We start from the raw sequence: 21,510 nt of genomic DNA on the forward strand, positions 1-21,510 counted from the left end.
GCTTTAATGTAAAGTAGCTTTATTTAAAATGACATTCCACAGGCTTTTCAACACTTAAGAGGCATTGCCACAAGCTGGTACATTAGAGGCACTTGTGAAATTAACACACCCAAACTTAACCTCCTTTCTGGCTGAGGGCCTGGCGTTCAGTCAGTGGGTGCTGTACTTAGACTGAATGCCTGAAGACAGACAAGCCAGGAAACAAACTATAAAGTTAAGTCAATGTTTACTGTAAAAATTTATCTATAACTTAGTTATTTTAGGACGTGTCTGAAACATGTTTTTATTATAATATGGTGCTTTTTTTCTTCTTTCTAGGATACATTTATCAATACTTTTTGAAAATGATCGTCATTTTTCTCACCTCTCATCTTTGGAACGGGAAATGACTTTTCGCACCGAAATGGTTAGGTTCTTTTTTTCTAATGAATTAACTTGTAGCTTAATTTATGGACATAATTAGCAGACAGTTATGAGGAACTGAAATGCGTTTTTGGTGAACTGCATTGTTCCTCAAGCTATGACTTAGGGTTATCACTCAAGTAGAAAGTGCTTCAGGATTCTTTTGCTTACCTCATTTTCTCTCCTCCTTTCCTGATACGGACTTCTCTTTAAGATAATGAAGGCCAATTATAATAGTTGAGGAAGAGGAGAACACAGACAACACTTAAGAAGTGATATAGGGCATCAAATGTGATCAGAAAATGCTTGCTGTCGGGTTAGAGTTGGGAGACCCCATGTTTTACTAGTACCTAACTTTTTCTCCCCTCCCCCTTTTTTTTAGCTCTTGACTTCAAGATAATCACTTTTAAGAGGGAACTTTAAAACCTCTAATATTTTTTGGTTGTTTTGATATATAATCTGTAAAATGTAATACATGGCTTATTATAGTCTTCTGCTATTATCATTTTATTAGCTCTAATGAGGTATAGAAACCTTACCTTTACATCTCTTTACCCTAACCCCTTTATAACATAATCATCTTAAATATTTTCTCTACATCCATTGAAACCTACAGAACTTATGAAAGAATAGCACATTGATAACCTAAAAAGTATGCCTTTTGAGCCTAAGAAGGCAGTAGTAGCAAGGAGGAACTAGGAGGCCTTCTTATTAACCTTTTCCTACAGAAAAACTGTTCTGAAAGGAGTTATAAAAATAAATATGTTCAAACTTTACTTACATTGACAATTTGTGCCTTTTAAAGGGACTTTATTATTCCTACTTCAAGACCATTATTCAAGCACCTTCGTTTTTGGAAGGACTGTGGACAATTATGAATGACAGGCTCACTGAGTATCCCCTTGTAATCAACACAGTGAAACGCTTCCATCTTTATCCAGAGGTGAGTGAAATTTGAGTGATTCTTTTTTATTAGTTAAAAATAGTAAGTGAACACGATGTTTTATAAAGGAGGGGACCTTTAAAGTTTATTGATTGTGTGTGTCCTTATAGTTGAATAGAGTATCAGATCCTCTCCTGGATTTGTTTTAATCTGTACTTCCCTTATTGTTTGTGGAGTTAAGAATATTTTCATGTTTAATAGACATTTGAACTTCTTCTGTCAGTTACCTGTGTAAATATTTGTCACCTTTTTGATGGCTGTTTTCTTATTTGTGGGCATAATTTATATATTTTATAGTGGAATCCTTAGTAATACATGATGACATATCTTCCCTCTTTCTGGCTGCTTTCTCTTCACTTAATCAGCTCTGTTGAGGTGTAACTTACATGCAATAGAACACACCATTTTGAGTACACAGTTCTTTTAGTTATACATTTGACAGATGTATAAAACTGTATAACCAAACCACCATTGAGTTATAAAACATTGAAAATAATACCAAAAAGTTCCCATGTGCGTCTTTGTGGTAACTGTCCTTTTCCATTGAATTGCCTTGGCATATATGTTAAGAATTGAGTGACATTATTACGTATGCATCTGTTTCTGGATTCCCTACTATTCTGTTGTCCTATATGTCCATATTTATGCCAATACCACACCGCTTTGATGGTTGTAACTTTATGATAAATCTTAAAACAAGGTAGTTCTCTAACTTTGTTTTTCCGTGTCAAAATTGTGTTTCTATGTAAATGTTAGAGTCAGTTTATCAGTTTCTCCAAAAATCTTATTGAGATTTTGATTGGGATTGCATTGGGTTTATACATATATTGGAAAGAGTCAGCATCTTAATATTAAACCCTCCAATCTATGATGATGGTTTAGAGTAGATCTCCAATCATTTTTGTCTCAGCGGTATTTTGTATTTTTCAGCCATACAGTCTTCTATAATACTATTTTCACTGTTGTTAATGGTAATACTTTTATTTTTCCATCTTCTGTTGCTTTTGTATAGAATTTACAGTTGATTTTGAATATCATCTAGCATCTGTCAATCTCTATCTTTTGATTGGTGTATTTTACCACTTTTAATGTAATTAATATGTTTGGGCTTAAGTCTATAATTTTTAGTTTTCTCTTTGTTCTGGATTTTCATTTTCCTGTATTCTTTTTCTGTCTTCCTGTGAGCTATTAGTACATTTTTTAGTATTCTATTTTAATTTAACTATAGTGTTTTAATATTCTTTATATAGATTTCTAGTGGTTGTAGCTATTACATTTTATACATGACTTATTACAGTCTTCTGCTATTATCATGTTACTAGCTCTAATTAAACCTTACCTTTCTTTATATCTCTTTATACCTACCCCTTTATAACATAATCATCTTAAATATTTTCTCTACATCCATTTAAAACTACATCAGATGTTTGCTTTTTAGCCATCATACTTATTTTTTAGAACTCAAAAGGAGAAGAAAAGTATTTTATCTATTTTAAAAAATTGTTTCTTCCTGATAATTTCATTTCTGTTCATAGAATTTTCTTTAGTCATTCTTTTAGGATAGATCTATGACAACATATTTTCTTAGCTTTCCTTAACTTTTTATGTCGAGTTACCTTTAATTCTTGAAGGCTATTTTTGCTGGATATAGGATTCTGTATTGACAGCTTTTCTTTCAGCATTTGACGAATGTGCCACTTTGTTCTTGCCCTCCATGGTTTCTGGTGAGAAATCTACTTGTTGAATTGTTTTTCTTTTTTAAGGAAAGATTTTTGCCTCTTCCTTGTTGCTTTTACTATTTTATCTTTTTTAGTTTTCACAAGTGTTCAAAAGTATGATGTTTAAAAGTTTTAAAAAGTGTGATACATTTGGTGGATTTCTTTGGTTTTATCCTATTTTTGGTTTGCTCAGGTTTAGTTTCCTCTTTCTCCTTTCCTCTTAAGACTCCATTGACACAAGCATTAGCTCTTTTGTTGTAGTCCCACAGGTCCCTAGGGATTTGTTATGATTTTTTTCAGTCTCTTAGTTGCTCAAATTGAGTAATTTCTAGTGTTCTATTTGCCAATTCCGTGATTATTTCCCTCAGTTTCCTTCATTCTATTGTTAAGCCCATCCATTGAATTTTTATTTTGGTTATTGTATTTTTCATTTATTTTTTTCCTTATATATTCTGTTTTTTGTTTGTTTTTTGCTAAGACTCCATTTTTTCCTAAGACTTTCTGTGTTTCCATTTGTTTTAAACATGTTCATAATTGCTCATTGGAGCAATAACTCTAATATTTTTGTCATCTCATTGTTGGAATCTTGATTTTTTTTCCATTAAGTTTGAGATTTTAATGTGATGAGTGATTTTAAATTGAAACCTGGGCATCTGAACATTTTAGAGATGAGACAGCTGCATTTCAGAGTCTGAAGGATTGCTTCAGGCCATGGAAACCATAACTTGTAAAGTGAAAAGTTGAGTTCAGTTTTGATTTCAAAGCCATGGTTTTCTACTGTATCAAGCTGCATCCCAGAAAGGAGTATAATTCTAGGAGTATAATTCTTAGCACATTCATTCAATGTGGTAATGTTTTGTACCTGTATGATAAATGCACAAAAACAAAAATTATACATTTTAACAGAATGTCAGTTTTATAAAATTAAGTTATGAAATAGTAAATCTATGCTTTTTGGACATGGAAAGATGTTTACAAAGTTTTTTTAGTAGGAATAATAATATATGATTTTCAGCCCAAGCCAGTTTTGCTCAGTGGATAGAGCATTGGCCTGTGGACTGAAGGGTCCCGGGTTCAATTCCAGGCATGGGCACATGCCCAGGTTGTGGGCTCTGTCCCCAGTAGGGGGTGTGCAGGAGGCTGCCAGTTGATGATTCTCTCTCATCATTGATGTTTCTATCTTTCTCTCCCTTCCTCTCTGAAATATATATAATATTCATTAGTAAGAGTAATATAATATTGAAAAACTCTATGTGTTTTTATATGCCTGGGGAGAGACTAGAGCAGTGGCTCTCAACCTTCTGGCCCTTTAAATACAGTTCCTCATGTTGTGACCCAACCATAAAATTATTTTCGTTGCTACTTCATAACTGTAATGTTGCTACTGTTATGAATCATGATGTAAATATCTGATATGCAGGATGGTCTTAGGCGACCCCTGTGAAAGGGTCGTTCGACCGCTAAAGGGTTCGCAACCCACAGGTTGAGAACCCCTGGACTAGAGGGATGATCACTAACCTTTTAAAGTACGTGGCTCTAGGCAATTTTTACTTTTACTTTGAACTCTTTACTTTTTAAAAATCATCTTGCATTATTTCCCCCAACTAGATAAAATAATTTTTTTAAATCTACCAGGTATGACCATTTTGTTTGCAATATTTTGTTATATTCATTTGTCTTTATTACACTTTTTAAAGTGGATTTCAGATTGAGAAGAATTGGTTAAATCTGCTTGGTTAGAGTTTTAATGGGCACAGGAGCTATTATTCCATATGCAGTTGGTTAAATATTTTCTAGACTATGAAATAAATAAATTCAAGGGCCTCAGTAACAGTTATGAAATAGCAAAATACAAAGATTTATATGACTATTAATCATCATGTTTTAATATAGAATGTTATACTTGATTTTACAGCTACTATTATGTTAGAGTTGATTATAAGAGTATATTACAGGCATGTTGATTACATCAAAAATTTTTACAGATGTTCATTATAATATACAACTGTAGTTTATAATGCATGTGTATAATACAATTACTGTTTTCCAAGTGAAATGATTGAAATAAATTTGTCAAAGTTTATAATGTCAAAGGCAACCATCATGAAGTGATATTTTGAAAAAGTTATGAAGATAATGTATTTTCCTTCACTCCTTTGTTTTTATCTGTTGTAGGTGATTCTGGCCTTCTGGTATCGCACATTTGTGGGAATAACGAATGTATTTGGGATAGAAACTAAGACCTGCTGGAATGTCACAAGAGTCCAACCTCTAAGTGAAGTTCAAAGCTGTGAAGGCATGTTTATTTTTCCTAAAATGCTGCTATGTTGTCGCTAATGTTTGCATAAACATCTTATACTATTAGGACTTATTTTAAGAATTATTGTAAACTAGTGATTGATTTTCTTAAAAGACTATAACTGATTCCTCTTTAAAGTAATTTTCTGAGAAGGCTATGTACTTACTAATATGAGTATTTAGAATTAGAATATTAATATACCTCAGTGCAAGGCAGTCCTGACATTAAGTCATTCCTTCCATTTCAGAATAAGATACAAAAAAGTTTTAGGGTAGCTTGAATACCTAAATGTGGGGATGTAGGTTAAACAGTGACATATATACCTATGATAGTTAATATAAAAATTTAGTTATGGAAACATAAAATCAGATATACAATAGCAGATTGATTTAGAAATATTTCCACTCTTCATATGCACCTTCTACGTTGGTATCTTAGTCAAAGAACCGCTTTTGGAACAGGTCACAGTTTTCGGGATCTGTAATGGTTGCTGCTATTTAAGACGTGTGCGGTTTCTCACTTTACAGTCTACTGTGATGCTGTCCTTTGAACTGATATTCGAAGTCACGTGTATCTACTTGCATAGCATTTACATAGCTGTTTTTCTCTTCATTTCTGCATATTCTCCACAACATGACTGCTTAGTATATTTTATAAATATGTTTTAATAGATTTGTTTGCAATAACATTTCAACTCAGAATATTTTTGTTGATTTCAGAGGGAGAGAGAAATAGAAACATCAGTGATGGGAGAGAATCATTGATCGGCTGCCTCCTGCCCACCCCACATCGGGGATAGAGCCTGCAACCTGGCCATGTGCTCTGACGACGAATCAAACCATGACCTCCTGGTTCAAAGGTCGCCGCTCAACCACTGAGCCATGCTGGCTGGGCAATTTAAATTTTCTATGTTCTGTTTTCTCAATCATTAAAAATTATTTTCATAACAACTAATCTCATAGATTTGTTCTGAGGATTATGACATGAAGATTGTAAAGCACCTAGTCCGTTGTGTGTTAATATATTTTATACATGTCTATCTATCTAGTCTTGTGCATGGGATTCATTATATGTTAATGTTTAAGGTTCTGGCTATCTACATAATGATGGATCAAATAACTAGGTTATCTCATATAGTCTAAAGCTGTTCTTTGAGGTCAGGGCCCATATCTTACTCATCCTAGAACCAAGCAAAAGATAGTAACACAATGAATTTTCTCTTGTAATTCATCAAGTGACTCTACGGACAGTTCCAGATACTGAACAGTAGCAGTATTTATTTCCTAAATAGAATGAAGCACCAATTAATTATTACAGTATAATAATAATTAATTGGGGAAAGTACTAATGAACTATTAGAGAGGCAATCTGTAAAGCAAATGCTTTCAGCAAATTCATGAGTTCTTGATTACAAAGCACCTCAATCATTATGTCCAGTTACTTGATAGTCATTTATTTATTAAATACTAAATAATCTGTGTCTTTTTAAAGGAGTGGGAGACCCTGCTTGCTTTTATGTTGGTGTGATTTTTATTTTAAATGGAGTAATGATGTCGATGTTCTTCATATATGGTGCGTGTCTGAGGTAAGACTACTGTATTGTAAGATCTTGTAGTGGGCTCATAAGGCCTGGCTGACATTTGTTGATTATAGGAAAAAGATAATTAATGAGATCAATATATTAGTAGGAATATTTGTAGATTTTTTTTCAGCTTATTAATATAGTGGAATACTATACAACAGTGAGAAAGAATGAGAGCTGTGGCTACACACACCAACATGGACAAATATTATAATATTGAATGAATGAAAGCAGGCACAAAATGAAATCCTGCATACTTCCATTTGTATGAAACTTAAAAGCAGATGAAAGTAAATGATAGTGTGATATGTATGTAGAAGTGGCTATATTGATCATTGCAGAAGTCAGGATAGTGGCTGTCTCAAGGGGTGACGAGTGGGGACTCGGATGCAATCGGTTCTCTGTCTCAGTGACAGGTGGTAGCAGGGATGTTCACTGTATAATTACCCCATAAATTTCATGTACTTTCCTATATGTATGCCATATAGGAAAAATAGACTTAAGCACATCACAGTTTTTTGAGGGGGGGGGGAAGGATTACTTAAGATTATGGTGTCAGGTTTAAAGATATTTTATTTTAGAAAGTAGTTTGTATGTCTTATGCTTCATTAAACAAGGAAAATGTTACACAAGACTAAGACTTTTTAAAATTTATATTTTTTATTGCTGAGCAATCGAAGAGTTATCTTCTCTAAATTAGTTACATAGTTCTGGAATGTCAAAGGAAGCTTCTGTCTTTAGGAAGGTCATGTAGATACAGCAGATGTTGACTATAGACGTTCACTAATACTGGAGATATTGAATGGCATATGAGAAACATGAGAAGTAGGAATTTGTGGGGATATTTTGTATTTCTTACTGTGGCCACCCTCCCCCACCGGCACCAATGTGGAAAGCAGCTGCTCCATTTCTGTTGTTTTGGTGGCTCAGGCTAACATGTTAACATGCATGTCTAACTTCATCACCTCTACATGTAATGTCTTCCCTGTCCTCCTCATCAGAACAGGGAATTTTGTAACACTTTGCTTCAAAACAGCCCCTGGCATCTTGTCATTATTACCACAGTTTAGAGCCCCTATTGCCCCTCCACAGGATTTATTTTTGTGTGTGTGTTTTACTCTGTTGTTTATGTCAAATCTTAGTTTTACCCACATGTTCCTAGTTTCTATATACAGTATTGTTCTTCTCAGACATTCCTTCTCTCAATTTCTTACTTTTCAAAATGCACCCTTTGAATTTCCTTTAGTGAAAACTTGCTAATGGCAATCACTTCCCATCTGCTTTCCTCTGGTGTTTTTTTAAAAAACTATTTCTTCCTTTTTCAATCATTCAGCCAATACTTACTGTCTTCCAAGTGTGGAGCTGTGGATGTAAGTGATGAAACACGTACAAACAAAAGGCCACTTGAAGAAATGGTTCTCGACCTTTGATGGTTGCCCTCGATCTGATTTTTGTATCTACATTGTTGTTTGCATTGGGACTCAAGAATATTTGCAGGAATTTAGACAGTTTCAAGATACTGCTAATGAAACTGTTAGACTCTTGTTTTCCTCCCTTAGTCAAAAGACAAAAATCTGCCTCCATTCTGAATATTCAAAAAATGCAATCGAGACTCTGAAGCGTGGCCTGTTTGTTAAATATTATCTTATGTTCACATCTTATAAATTTTATTTAGAAAGTAAATATAAAATTCAGATTATTTTATATGTACTCTTTATATGTTTGTACATTCAACATTAAAGCATCAACAACGTACTTTTAAAATGTTTACTATTATCTCATATTTTATATGGCTTAATACTATGACATTTTAAATATGATTTAAAATTCTAAGATAATCTTGTGTATCACTATATTTTGCATGAATTATGATTGTATACTTTTCTTACAGTGGGACTCACTTTGGAGGTCTAATTACAGTATTATGCTACTTTTTCAACCATGGAGAGGTTTGTTTTCTAGAAAATAATTTTTAAGAAATAGAAGGGATTGTATAGGAACAAAGAATTATATCCATCAAAACAATATATAATTGCATATTACTTAGAACTTCCCAGTACTTTAAAGAGCCTTGTGTTGTAAATGATATTTAATCCTGTTGACCCACATTTTTATATAATTAGAATTTGTGACATGAAATGTCTTGCCTGGTTTTTAGTGTATGCACTCATACACATATATTTCACAAAAAAAGGAAATACTGTACTTGTTGTATTTCGGCACTTTGTATTGCATTTATTCCTGACAAACCTTTTTGGGAAGATGGCTGTTATCCTCACAGAAGGTTTGAAATAGAAATTTACAGAGGTTAAGATCCGTACCCAGGATTTCACATTCACTACATGAGGAAGCTGGGTTTCCCATTCATATCTGTCTGGCTCTAAAGCCTCATTTCTTCTATTGCATGATGCTGCCTTTTCAGTAACACAAAATGCTGAATCAGAATAGAGTGCAACCAGTTCAGTCCAACAGTGCATGCCACCTTAAAAGAGTTTGTAGGAAGTTATTTAGAACTAGAGGCCCAGTGCACGAAATTCATGCACTGGTAGGCTTCCTAGGCCTGGCTGGTGATCAGGGCCTATCTGTGGGGCGATCAACCCCTTCCCCCCCCCCCCCCCCCCCGCTGGCATCTGCCTTGGCTAGCCTGGGGGCAGCTCCTGCACTGAGTGTCTGCCCCCTGGTGGTCAGTGTGCATCATAGTGACTTGTCATTCCACTGTTTGGTCAATTTGCATATTAGGCTTTTCTTATATAGGATAGGATACATTCATTCAACAAAATATAGTGTGTGTAATGTGCCAGACTCTCTGTTAGGTGCTGAGGATGTGGCAGTGAAAAGTGAGAGAATCTGATGTCTAGTTTTTGGAAGCAAAATATGAAATATGTTATGGCACAGCTTATACACAGTATGACTTTTATTCATCACCATTGAGAAAGGTAGAGGTTAATTAAAGAAAATCTTTTAGACAAGGGAATAATAAAGTTATAGATAAATGTATTAAATATAGTAACATAAAGCAAACAAATGCCTTGTTATTCACCAAGTATGTTTGTGTAAAGAGATGATCCCGTGGTGTTTGTGAGATCCCTAGTTAACATCTGTTCAGGCATTTTCCTGGGTGTGTATACGTCTCCAAGCCTTGGGATGCCAGGGTCGTCACTGCAGCGCTGGGGTGTGGGTCTGTTTTTCCATCCTAGACTCTACCGCTCCTGTACCTACTATCCTGTTTATCCTTTGCGTTTCCTACACAGGGCCTTACAGAGCTTTCCCGTTTCTGCACTTGCTAGTGAAGGGCCCTCTACCTTATGGCGGTGTCGTTCAGAGAGCTCCAAAGACTGAGAAACTATACCAGGCGTTTTCAGAAGTGAATGAGCGTGGTATTAAAGCACTAAAACCAGTCCAGCCATGATTTTTTTTAAAATATATTTTTTTATTGATATCAGAGAGGAAGGGAGAAAAAGAAGAGAGAGAGAAAGAAACATCAATGATGAGAGAGAATCGTTGATTGGCTGCCTTCTGCACACCCCCTGTTAGGGATCAAGCCCACAACCCAGGCATGTGCCCTGACCTGGAATTGAACCGTGAGCTGGTTCATAAGTTGACGCTCAACCACTGAACCACGCCAGCCAGGCCCCAGCCATGATTTTGAGATTAATAATGTTTATTGCAATGGAATGGAAAGTGAATAAGCATTTTACTGATTTCAGGCTACTCGTGTGATGTGGACTCCACCTCTCCGGGAAAGTTTCTCATATCCATTTCTTGTGCTTCAAATGTGCATTTTAACTTTGATCCTCAGGTAATTTTTATTTATGAAACAAATCTAAGTATATTAAAGGTATGTTTCTTAAAATATGCATCAACCTATTAAGTTATTCAAAAAGGAAAAAGAAAAGTTATTCAAATGTAGGTGCTGTTTTTTTTAGTCACTTTTAAAATAAGTTGAATAGCCAATTAAAATAATCTAAAATATTAAGTTTTAGATAACTACATGATGTTTTAATAAATCAGAATGTAAGTTTTTATGTGTATTTGCTAAAGATTCCAAGGTTTTAAGGAAACTATTATTTTCTCCCCCCTCCAAGCTTATGTAATCTGACTCATCATTTTCCCTCCTGTGGTTTTGAGGGAACATGAATGTATATTCTGAGAAAGGAGTGTCCCATGTAAGGTTGAACTTGGGAAATGCTAGGTTAGATACATAAGGAGCATATATATTTAGATACTTTTGAAAATTTCTTAACCCCTGATGTTTCTAGCAGTTCCATCAGTTTCATCTCAGGTGCTTTTCTTGGACACATTTATTTTTGCTGGAATTAATTTTATAAGCATTTCAGACCTTAAGAGGTCTGAGAAACAGCAACAACAGAAACATAAACAGTAGAATCCCATTAATAACTTTATCCTAGAAATAGTTTTCCCACATTAGTGAGCCCTCTCACTGAATGGTATTTACAGATAAAACAAGGTCTGATATTTCCTTTTAAAGCTCTGATTCAGATTGTTTTATGCTAAACATTTTTATAATCCAAGTAGCACTGAAGTTCTTTTTAATGAGCTTTTAAAGTTAACTACATCTTGTCTTCTAGCAAAGAGGAGGGAGTCATCAGATGTGGCCACTTTGCCGTTAGTTGATGTGCTTAGTGATGGGCTACTTTTAGGGGCAAACTCATCGGTGTCAGTTCTCTCCTCAGGCTCTCGCACAGCAGCGGGAGGTATTATATTGCGCTTTGCCTCTCCAATGTTGCTTTCATGCTTCCCTGGCAGTTTGCACAGTTTATACTTTTTACGCAGGTAAGATGATTTTAGACCAATTTAAGTTGAATGCAAATGTACTTGGTTGTTTCTATACAAGTGTTACAATGCGATTATATTTGTGCCCTAATAGATTTTCAAAAAAATGAAGTAATTATGAAGTTCAGATATATGTGTGCTTTTGAAAAATAACAAATCATAGAGTCTACAGTCTATTAGTGTACTGCTTAGTTAGGCAGACACTCACGGCCAACATGCAAAAGTATTTTTCCGATTATTTGAATTCACCCTTTTCTTGTTGGCATGGGAAGTGAGCTCTATAAACAAATCTACCGTAGACTTTCTTTGCCTTCGGAATTACTTTGGGTGCCAAGCTACACAACATGGTAAGGGCCAATCCTATTCCTCATGGTGGGGCTTCTGCTTCTACTCCAGCTTAAACATCAGCCGTTCCGTCTGAAGGACAGAGTCTCACTGGACACCATTTCTCAACTTTCATCATAATATTTCTTGAGCAAATTGAGACCATATCCTATTTCCCCAAACAACTCAATACTTAATGCCAAGAAGCTGATCTGAGTTTAAAAAAAAAATTATATATATATATATACACACACACATATACATATATATATATACATACACACATACACATACATACTAGAAGGCCCGTGCACAAAAATTTGTGCACTGGCAGGGAAGGGGGGTCCCTCAGCCCAACCTGTGCCCTCTCATGGATCACACTGCCGCTCGCCCTGCGCCCCGCCCACCCTGCCCAAGAAACCGCAGGCCTGGATCCTGCGCTGGGGCAAGCGGCCGCTCAGATCTGCTGCCGCCCACCCCGCCCAAGACATGGCAGGCCCGGACCCCGCGCTGGGGCGGACAGCAGCTCTGATCACACTGCCGCTAGCCCCGCCCAACCCTCCCACCCCACCCAAGACACGGCAGGCCAGGATCTCTCCTTGGGCGGTGCAGCGGGATCTGCCTGCAGTATGCAAATTAGCTGCCATCTTTGTTGGCGATTAACCGACGTCTTAGTTGGCAGTTAATTTGCATATTGCCCTGATTAGCCAATGGGAAGGGTAGCGAAGTTATGGTTAATTACCATGTTTGTCTATTATTATATATATTAATATATATATTATATAAATAATATATATTTTATTGATTTCAGACAGGAAGGGAGAGAAATAGAAACATGATGAGAGAGAATCATTGGCTGCCTTCTGCAAGCCCCCCCACTGGGGATCGAGCCCACAACCTGGGCATGTGCCCTGACCTGGAGTCAAACCGTGACCTCCTGGTTCATAGGTCTGTGCTCAACCACTGAGCTATGCGCCAGTCAGGCTGAGCTAATTTTTTTATTATATCATAGAGGAGGGAATCAGTAGATGTGACCATGAAATGTGTAAAGTCTAGGTCTGGATTTATTCTTTGTGCCCGGTGTGCAAGTCTCCCAGCACTGTCTGTTAAAAAGGCTATCATTTCTCCATTGAGTTACCTTTGCTCCCCTGTCAAAGCTCAGTTGCCTGTAATTGTGAGCATCTGTCCCTGAGCTCGCTCTCTTAGTCCTCTGGTCAGTAGTCTATTCTTTCTCCGATCCCGTGTGTCTCAGTTACTGCAGCCTTGTAGTAAGTCTTACAGTCAGTCAGTCTCCAGCTGTTTCCGAGTTTTCTCTTTGCCTTTGGCTTTGAGCACTTTTTACTATGCTATGCCTAAGTGTGGTCAGGTTTATTTATTCTAATTTATCTCTTGTTGGGGTTTGAAATAGTTTATAAATCAGTGCTTGATTTTTTTTCTATAAATTTTGGGACCTTCCCAGGTAAAATCTCTTTTAATATAGCTTTTACTTAATTCCCTTATCCCTTTCTGAGATGTAAAGTAAAATATATTAGATTTTTACAACATATACTCTACATCGCTCATGTTCTTGCATATATTATTCACCCCTTTGTCATTTTATGCTTTTTTCTAGATGTTTTCTTCTGACCTGTTTTTCAGTTTGTCACTTGTTTAACCTGCTTTTAAACCTGTCTTTGACTTCTTAATTTTGGTTATTGTGGTATCTAGTTGTACATTTTCAATTTGTTTGTTTCTTAAATGACTTTCATGTACTCTCCTGGAATTTTCAATCCTGTTATTTCCTTGCACATGTCAAACATAAAGTCATTGCCTGACGATGTCAGACATGTTTTTGAGTGATTTGTGAGCTAAGAGTGGTTTTTATATTTTTAAAGTATTGTTCAAAAATAAAATAGAACCCTAGCCAGTTTTCTCAGTGGTTAGAGCATCAGCCCATGCACCAAAGGGTCTCGGGTACTTCGGTTGCAGGCTCGATCCCTGGCCCTGCTCGGAGCACATGCGGGAGGCAACCAATCGATGTGTCTCTCTCACATCGATGTTTCTCCTGCTCTCAGTCCCCCTCCCTTCCACTCTCTCTAAAAATCAATGGAAAAAATACCTGCGGGTGAGGATTAACAACAACAATAAAAATCGAGAAAGAATACAGCAGGTCCTTAACCATCGTTTCATTTAATATTGTATTGTTATAACATTGATGAGATCCCATGAGAACTTATGTCAATTAGCCTGTGGTAAAATTGTTTTCATGTATGTCTTTTAGCTTAAAGTCGCTGAAGCCTATTGCCCATGTTAAGTGGTAACTTACTGTATAAAATAGAAACTATATATGGCCCACACAGTATAACATTTACTATTTGGCTTTTTATATAAAAAGTTTGCTGACCCCTGAAGTAGATTAAGGATCTGTTTCCATTGTGTTTGTAATAATGCCTTATCTCTTCCTGTATCTAGTTAGTTTTGATGTGGTGTTGGACATTGTACGTGAACAGCGATATAGTTCATTTGAGACTAGGTTGATACTAACATCTTCCAGAGAAGATTAGATCTGCTTCCAGCAGGCAAATAAAGACACTAACAATCTTGAGTCACCCTCATGTGATGAGAGAACGATAGAGGTCAGAGGCTTTCGTCTTTGTGAGCACGGCTCAATTTCTGGCTCTTTAGTATAGTTCTTTGAAGCCCCATGCCAAAGCCTGCGGACTTAGCAAGGATCTCATTCTTGGTGTGCTTTCACTTCTGAGTCTGGAAATCTCCCACCTGCATGTCAACTGGCAGATGCCTCTGGGAGAAAAGTGCCCCAAATTGTCATGCTCAGCACTGCAGATTTCCATCTTTTCTCTGGTCTTAGCTTCTTTCTTTCTTTTTTCTTTTTTTGTCTTGTTAGTAATTTGTGGCTTCCATCCAGGTATTTCCCCTAGCTATTCTACTTCCCAATGAAAAGGTTAGTTGAAATTACTTCATTATCATTATTAGAATATTAGAAATATGATTCCACTGTTACTTGTACTTTGCTTATGAATAGCGAAGTATTCGTTTTCTACATTTTTTTCACTTTTGCTTTTTTTATATCTTTATTTCAGATAGCCTCATTATTTCCTATGTATGTTGTGGGGTACATTGAGCCAAACAAATTTAAGAAGATCATTTATATGAACATGGTAACATTTTTTGTACTTATAAGTCAAATATTAAAATAAGATCTCAGGGATGCCTTCTTTCAAGTTTTATTTAATACATCAAAATGGAAATGTACATTACAGATACCATATTACAACATACTTTCAACTACAGAGTTGATGTTTTTAATCTCTGAAACTTTTATTTTTATGTTTTAGTTATTATTAGTCACTATTTTTGAAACTGTCTTTTCCCTGAGACCTGAAATTTCTAGCACTGTGCATGAATATGACACTCTGTAAATTTTATGTTTTTGCACTTTTGGTTTTATCTTAGTTTCTAAACACATCTCCTTTAATAACATAAATATTTTCTAGCTAAGAACATAAAATAAAGCTTCCTTATTAATAGAAATCCTCAGGTAGTGCAACAAAAATAAGATAAAAATTAATACAACTAAGTTTTATTTATTATATTACTCCATTATTGAATCAATAGAAATAATAGTGTTTTTTGCAGTTTTCTTTGTACCAAGTAGCAGACAGAGAAATAAAATTAAATTTTTCTATATAGAATTCATAGTGTTGAAACCACTTAGAATCTATCAGTGTGTTGAAATTCTATTATCATTCAGCCAAGACCTATTTATTAATCTTATGTATGCATAAAATGTTTGTATTGGAATGGCTATATGCCTGTAGACAAAGTCTGCATTGTGCTATAGATCCAATAATGATGAGACATTTTTTCCTTCACTTTTCAGATTTCAGTTCTCCTTTGTTTCGTGTTGATGTTTGGAAATTCATTGTATTTATCTTCTTATTATTCTTCATCTTTGTTAATGACATGGGTAAGTATTTGCCAAGCTCATGAAGTTTTTTGTGTTTTTTTTTTTTTTTTTTTTTAACCTGTGAAATAGGAGTTTTAATGTACCTCATATAGGTTTAGGAGAACATTGAGGGCCCTTTCCTGATTATTACTCACATGAAAAAATTTTTCCCAAATAGCACCTATTCTCTAGCTAGCTCATCCTTGGAAAAGAACATGGTACAAAATTTACCATTGTAGGGCAAATACCCAAGTAAATATTTTAAAAAAACAACTAGCAGGTAAGACTGACATTTTTATTTTATTTAAAAAAAAAAGTATTTATTGATTTCAGAGAGGAAGGAAGAGAGAGACAGAGAGAAACATCAATAATGAGAGAGAATCATTTATCAGATGCCTCCTGCCTGCCCCCCACTGGGGATCGAGCCCACAACCCAGGCATGTGCCCTAACCAGGAGCTGAACCATGACCTCCTGGTTCATAGGTCGACACTCAACCACTGAGCAACACAGGCCGGGCAAGACTTACTTTTAAAACATACCATTAATTTATGATCAAGATTAGTTATTTCCTTCTAAGTCACTTCAGTAGATTCAGTAGGTATTGCAGTGACACTGCCATTGCTCAGAATATTTTTGGAACTCCTCTGAATTGCCTTCACAGACTGTGGCACATTCTTTTGAATATCCTCAATGGTGGCAAAACTTCGTCTTTCAAGGGTGGATTTGATTTTTGGAAACAACCAAAGTCTTGTGAATAAGGTGGGTGATTGGGCTGGGTAATATATAGATCTTGATCAAAATATGGTGTGACATTAAAGTAATAAGACCTATTTTCTTGCACCCATACCTAAATTATCTTTGGGAGGTAGTTTAGAAAATGGAGTTCCAAACTGTTTTGAGCAATGATAACATAATTAGAATAGGTAACTAGTCTCCTCATGTGACTGACTTTCACTGAATGACACCCATTTGGATATGTATTTGGAACGGTAGTTCAGTAAATCGGCTTTATTACTTTATAGTCACACTTCTGATATTCCTAAGCCAGAACCTATAATATTCTCCACTGGAATGTTCCTGGCATGTTCTCTTTCCACAATTACCAAAAATGATAGCAGCCACGGTAATACCAAAATAGGGCACTTTTCCATGTATGATGTATTGATGGAGCCTTTTGGGATTGCCCTTACGTTTTAACAGTTTTTGCTTCCCGCACCGTTTTTTGGTTTTTTTTTTTTTGTTTTTTGTTTTTTGTTTTTTTTTCTCTTCACAATAAGTAATCCATTCTCTTTCTCCCAAAAAATGCAGGCTTTTCATTTTCAAAAATTTGTCAAGCTTTTTCAGCATGACAAAAGACTTGTAGTAATGTGCCCATCTACCTCTTTTTAAGAAAGCTATTTTATTTTGAAATACAGAAAACTGCATGAAACAAGTGGTTCATGTACTGACAGTACTAACTAGTACTGAAAGTACTTATTAATGATCTGTTATTTGGCAAATAAACTGCCATCAAGTCAAAAATCAGATTTTTTTCCAACCATCCTGTCCAAATAATGATTTGACTATGGTAATCATTCCTAGACTTCCTTTATATTTTCATTTCATTTACATCTCTATTTTTAATCTATAGGTTTCCTATATATCTGCCTGTTTTCTTTCCTAGGAAATGTAAGAGCCTAGGTCATTGAACGTGTAGAGGATTCTATGGTCTAGATTTTACTTTTTGAATCCTCATGGCTTAGCTTTACATCCTCCTCTGTCTTCTGTATTTATAATGTGTTAATAATTGAATCCAAAGCTTGGATAGGTTAAAGTTTTATCCCTTTAGCATAGTATTGTTCTTTTATCAGAGGCACATAATGGCCAGAGCCTCCCTTTTTATGATAGTAGTCATCAACACATTGTACCAGGTCCATTAACTCAGTAGAAATTGCACATTGGTGATAGTCCAGTCCCTCATTTGCCGTTCATATAGGAAAAGTAAAGTACATGTCTAAATATGTAGAGTTGGGAAGAGATAGAAAAATATTTGAAGAAATAACTGCCAAAATTTTTCTAATTTGATGAAAATTATTAACTCAGAGATAAAGGATCTCAGTAAATCCCAAATCCAAGAAAACTGTAGTAAGGCATATATACTGAAATTGCTCAAAATCTGTGATAAAGACACAATACTAATAATAGCCAAAGAAATAAGATGTGTTAACTATAGAAGAACAAAGGGTAAGGATGTCAGCAGATTTTTCACAAGAAAAAAAATGCAAACAAAAAGACAGTTAAGCAACATATTTATACAATATTTACAGAAAAAAAATACTATCAATGTGCAGTTCTATACCTAGCAATATATGGCTCAAAAATGAGGGCAAATTAGACTCCATGACCAGATTTGCACTAAAAGAAATTTTAAAGGAGATCCTTCAGCTGGTAGGAATATAATATTAAGTGTCAGTATGGCCCTGCATAGGTGAAGCTAGTGGTGCTGCTACAACACAGATACCATAGGCTGGGTGGCTTATTTCTCATAGTTCCAGAGCCTGGCGAGTCCGAGACCAAGATGCAGCTGATTTGATTCTTGGTGAGGGCTCTTCTTCATGTGTAATAAGATGCCTTCACTCTATCCTCACATGAGGGCAGAGAAATCATCTCCTTCATGTCTCTCCTTAGAAGGGTACTAATTCTATCCTTTAGAGGTCTAATTACCTCCCACTGGTTTCATTCCAGTATGTCACATTGGAGATTAGGGTATCGGCACATGCATTTGGTGGGGGACATAAGCATTTCATTGATAGAACCGAGAGTCTGATTTTTGAGGACCCTGACTTTACACATGAGTCTCAATTTCTTACCTTTCATAACCCCAAGCCCTCCTCTGCTGCCCTCCTTTTTAATACTAGCATGTAGTTGTAGCCTCTCTCTACAGTCCTCCCTAAAGACTGCCATACATTCTCACCTAATTAATGTTTTCATTTTTAAAATCGCCTTCTTTTGTCTGGTATCTGGAAAGTTCCTTTTCTTTCTTAAAAGTCAAGTTAGGTTTTAAAATTTTTTCAAAAGTTTTTATTTGGGAGTTTGGAGAGGAAGGATTTTTAACTTAAACCACTGATTTTTCTGGATAGCTTACATATCCACTTGCATGGACACACCATCCACACACCATCTTCCTCATCCGAGGAGTTGCCCTACATAAAACATCCCAAGTAATGCAGTGAGGAATTAACTTGATTCCAGAGGCAACTTTTTAGCACACACAGCATTTATTCCTCACCCCAAGGAAAATTTGTCATTTTCAAATTTTGAAAAATCAACAATTAAGAAGGAAAATGGCTGGGGTAGGCAAGATAGAAGATGGGGTGACTGTGTAATTTTTGAAACATATAATTCATATAAAATATGATTGTTAATTTTATTTGTTTCATTTTTTTATTACATGTACTTTAGGTGATAATTCTAAAGAGAAATAACATTCAAAGATTGGGTGTATCTGAACTCAACTTTTGGGTAAGGTTCAACATTTTAAACATAATTTCTTTAGACTCTTTATTTCTATAAACTGAACATGATAATGTACTTAAAAAGGAATGATTTAGAGTTAATCAGTCTTATAAATAGCTACTTGCTTAAGGTGGGAAATAGTCCTTAGCAACATCTACAAGTCATTTTTAAGAAACTTGTTCATTTATCTCAGTACTATTTATTTCTCCATAATCTCCCAGCCTCCTCTTATTTCAACTTAGACACTGCTTAATCTTTGACTTCCTCCCAAGTATACAAATGGGTGGGCCATGTTACCTCTATGTATGTGTATTTTGTTTCCAAGTAAAATAAGTATATTATTAGGGAGGCACTGCAGTTACTAATTACCATAATATCAGCAGATGACATTCATGATTTTTCTTTGATTGACTTCTATTAAAAATTAGAACCTGCCATATTGAAGGACTATGTGATTATATATTGTATATCAATAGGGTAAAACTGGAAAAGTTATGGTAAGATAAGGAAGTACATTTCAGAAAGCAAAAGAACAAAGTGGAATGTATTGCCAGTTTCTCCTTGCTTGAGGAATTCTCCCATCCCTTGTGGTGAACATGTAGGAATATTTGTAACCTTAAGTTATTGGTGGCATGACTCTTTCAATATATGATTTTTTTTTTTTACTTCGGAAAGAAATGGTAATTTTAAAACCAAAAAATCAACAGAAAAGTCAAAGTTTTCATTTAATAACTGTACTCAAAGCAGTTGAAAATTTCAATGATAAACTATTGAAAAATGACAACATAGGACAGTGTCTGTGAACATTTAGAGAATTCTGTCAAAGCATTTGCAGAGGCAAATTTATTGTTTTAAATATTTTCAGTTTTAGACTTGAAAGAATAAAAGTGAACTTATGCTTTCATTTTAGTAATTTGAAAGAAACAAAATTCTAAGAAGAGAAAAGTTGAGATGTAATGAATGTTCAGCATATATTTGTATTTTGAAACTTGTATAATTTGTATCATCAGTTTCTTGCATAAGGGAGAAACAAATCATGGTAGTCATCTAAAACCATGCAAAAGATGTCCTGGCTTTTAAAAAGCCAGTCAAAAAGGAAAAGCAAAGATATTTTGTGAACTGACACTTTTTCTTACATAAAACCTATTTTGTTTCTCAAGTAATTCTTTCATGGTAGTGGAATAAAGATTATATTGCATATCTTACTCTGTCATTACTGGAAAATTTGAAAACAATGAAGGTCTTATTTTTATATTGAGAGTAAAAAATAAATAAAAAATTGTCGCTTATGATTGATCAAAATCTATTTTTAATATTATTTACTGTCATGTGGCCACTTGAAAGAAAGAAAACACCTGTATATAATTATGTACTCTCATTCTGATCAAATTGGGTTCATCCCAGGAATGCAAATATGTTTCTGGAAAATTCATAAATATAAATTATCACACTAACAGATTAAAGGAGAAAAGTGACTATCATTCCATAAGATGCAGAAAGTGAATTTAATACAATTGAACACCCATTTATGGTAAAAAAAAAAAAAAAACTCTTAGCATAGTAGAAATAGCAGGGAGTTTTCTTAACCTAATAAAATTCTTTAGCATTCATTGGTTGTACAGGTGAGGTACTTGGAGTGATTAAATTTTTTTCTATGCCATTTATTGATATGATTGAATATTTTAACTAGGTCATTTTTAGACCTGACTTCTATCTATTTTATTTATTCTTTAGCTAATTCAGTGTTTCGGTTGGTTTTGTGGAACAATCATTTTGAAATTCCTGACATCTAAAATCTTAGGCGTTTCAGATCATGTAAGTACTTTCCAGTTAAAACATAAAACGTTTTGTAAACATGTGCACCTGGGTGAAAACTTTGGAACCGCTTGTTTTTTTACCCCTTCATTTTATATAGATTGAGTGCCTTCTTCAAGGGCCCCAAGCTAATTATTGGTAAATACTGAGAAAAATGTGTACCAATGAGTGCTGACTTAGCCTTCTAGGAA

At 35.1% G+C, this 21,510-nt stretch overlaps 1 protein-coding gene across 3 annotated transcripts in view; it reads left to right on the plus strand.

The window, feature by feature from the left end:
• The window catches only part of LOC118665935 (probable C-mannosyltransferase DPY19L2), a 45,730-nt gene that overhangs the window by 4,439 nt on the left and 19,781 nt on the right, over positions 1 to 21,510 (plus strand). For all 3 annotated transcript variants that reach the window (XM_036327341.1, XM_036327343.1, XM_036327342.1), the window contains exons 3-13: positions 319 to 406; positions 1,208 to 1,345; positions 5,239 to 5,359; positions 6,854 to 6,947; positions 8,836 to 8,893; positions 10,652 to 10,743; positions 11,639 to 11,738; positions 15,143 to 15,220; positions 15,943 to 16,029; positions 19,451 to 19,510; positions 21,239 to 21,319. In XM_036327341.1, coding sequence (XP_036183234.1) covers positions 319 to 406; positions 1,208 to 1,345; positions 5,239 to 5,359; positions 6,854 to 6,947; positions 8,836 to 8,893; positions 10,652 to 10,743; positions 11,639 to 11,738; positions 15,143 to 15,220; positions 15,943 to 16,029; positions 19,451 to 19,510; positions 21,239 to 21,319 — 997 coding nt within the window. The remainder of the gene's footprint in view (positions 1 to 318; positions 407 to 1,207; positions 1,346 to 5,238; positions 5,360 to 6,853; positions 6,948 to 8,835; positions 8,894 to 10,651; positions 10,744 to 11,638; positions 11,739 to 15,142; positions 15,221 to 15,942; positions 16,030 to 19,450; positions 19,511 to 21,238; positions 21,320 to 21,510) is intronic.

This window comes from Myotis myotis, unplaced genomic scaffold (assembly GCF_014108235.1).
Source record: "Myotis myotis isolate mMyoMyo1 unplaced genomic scaffold, mMyoMyo1.p scaffold_m19_p_11, whole genome shotgun sequence".
Lineage (NCBI taxonomy): Eukaryota > Metazoa > Chordata > Mammalia > Chiroptera > Vespertilionidae > Myotis > Myotis myotis.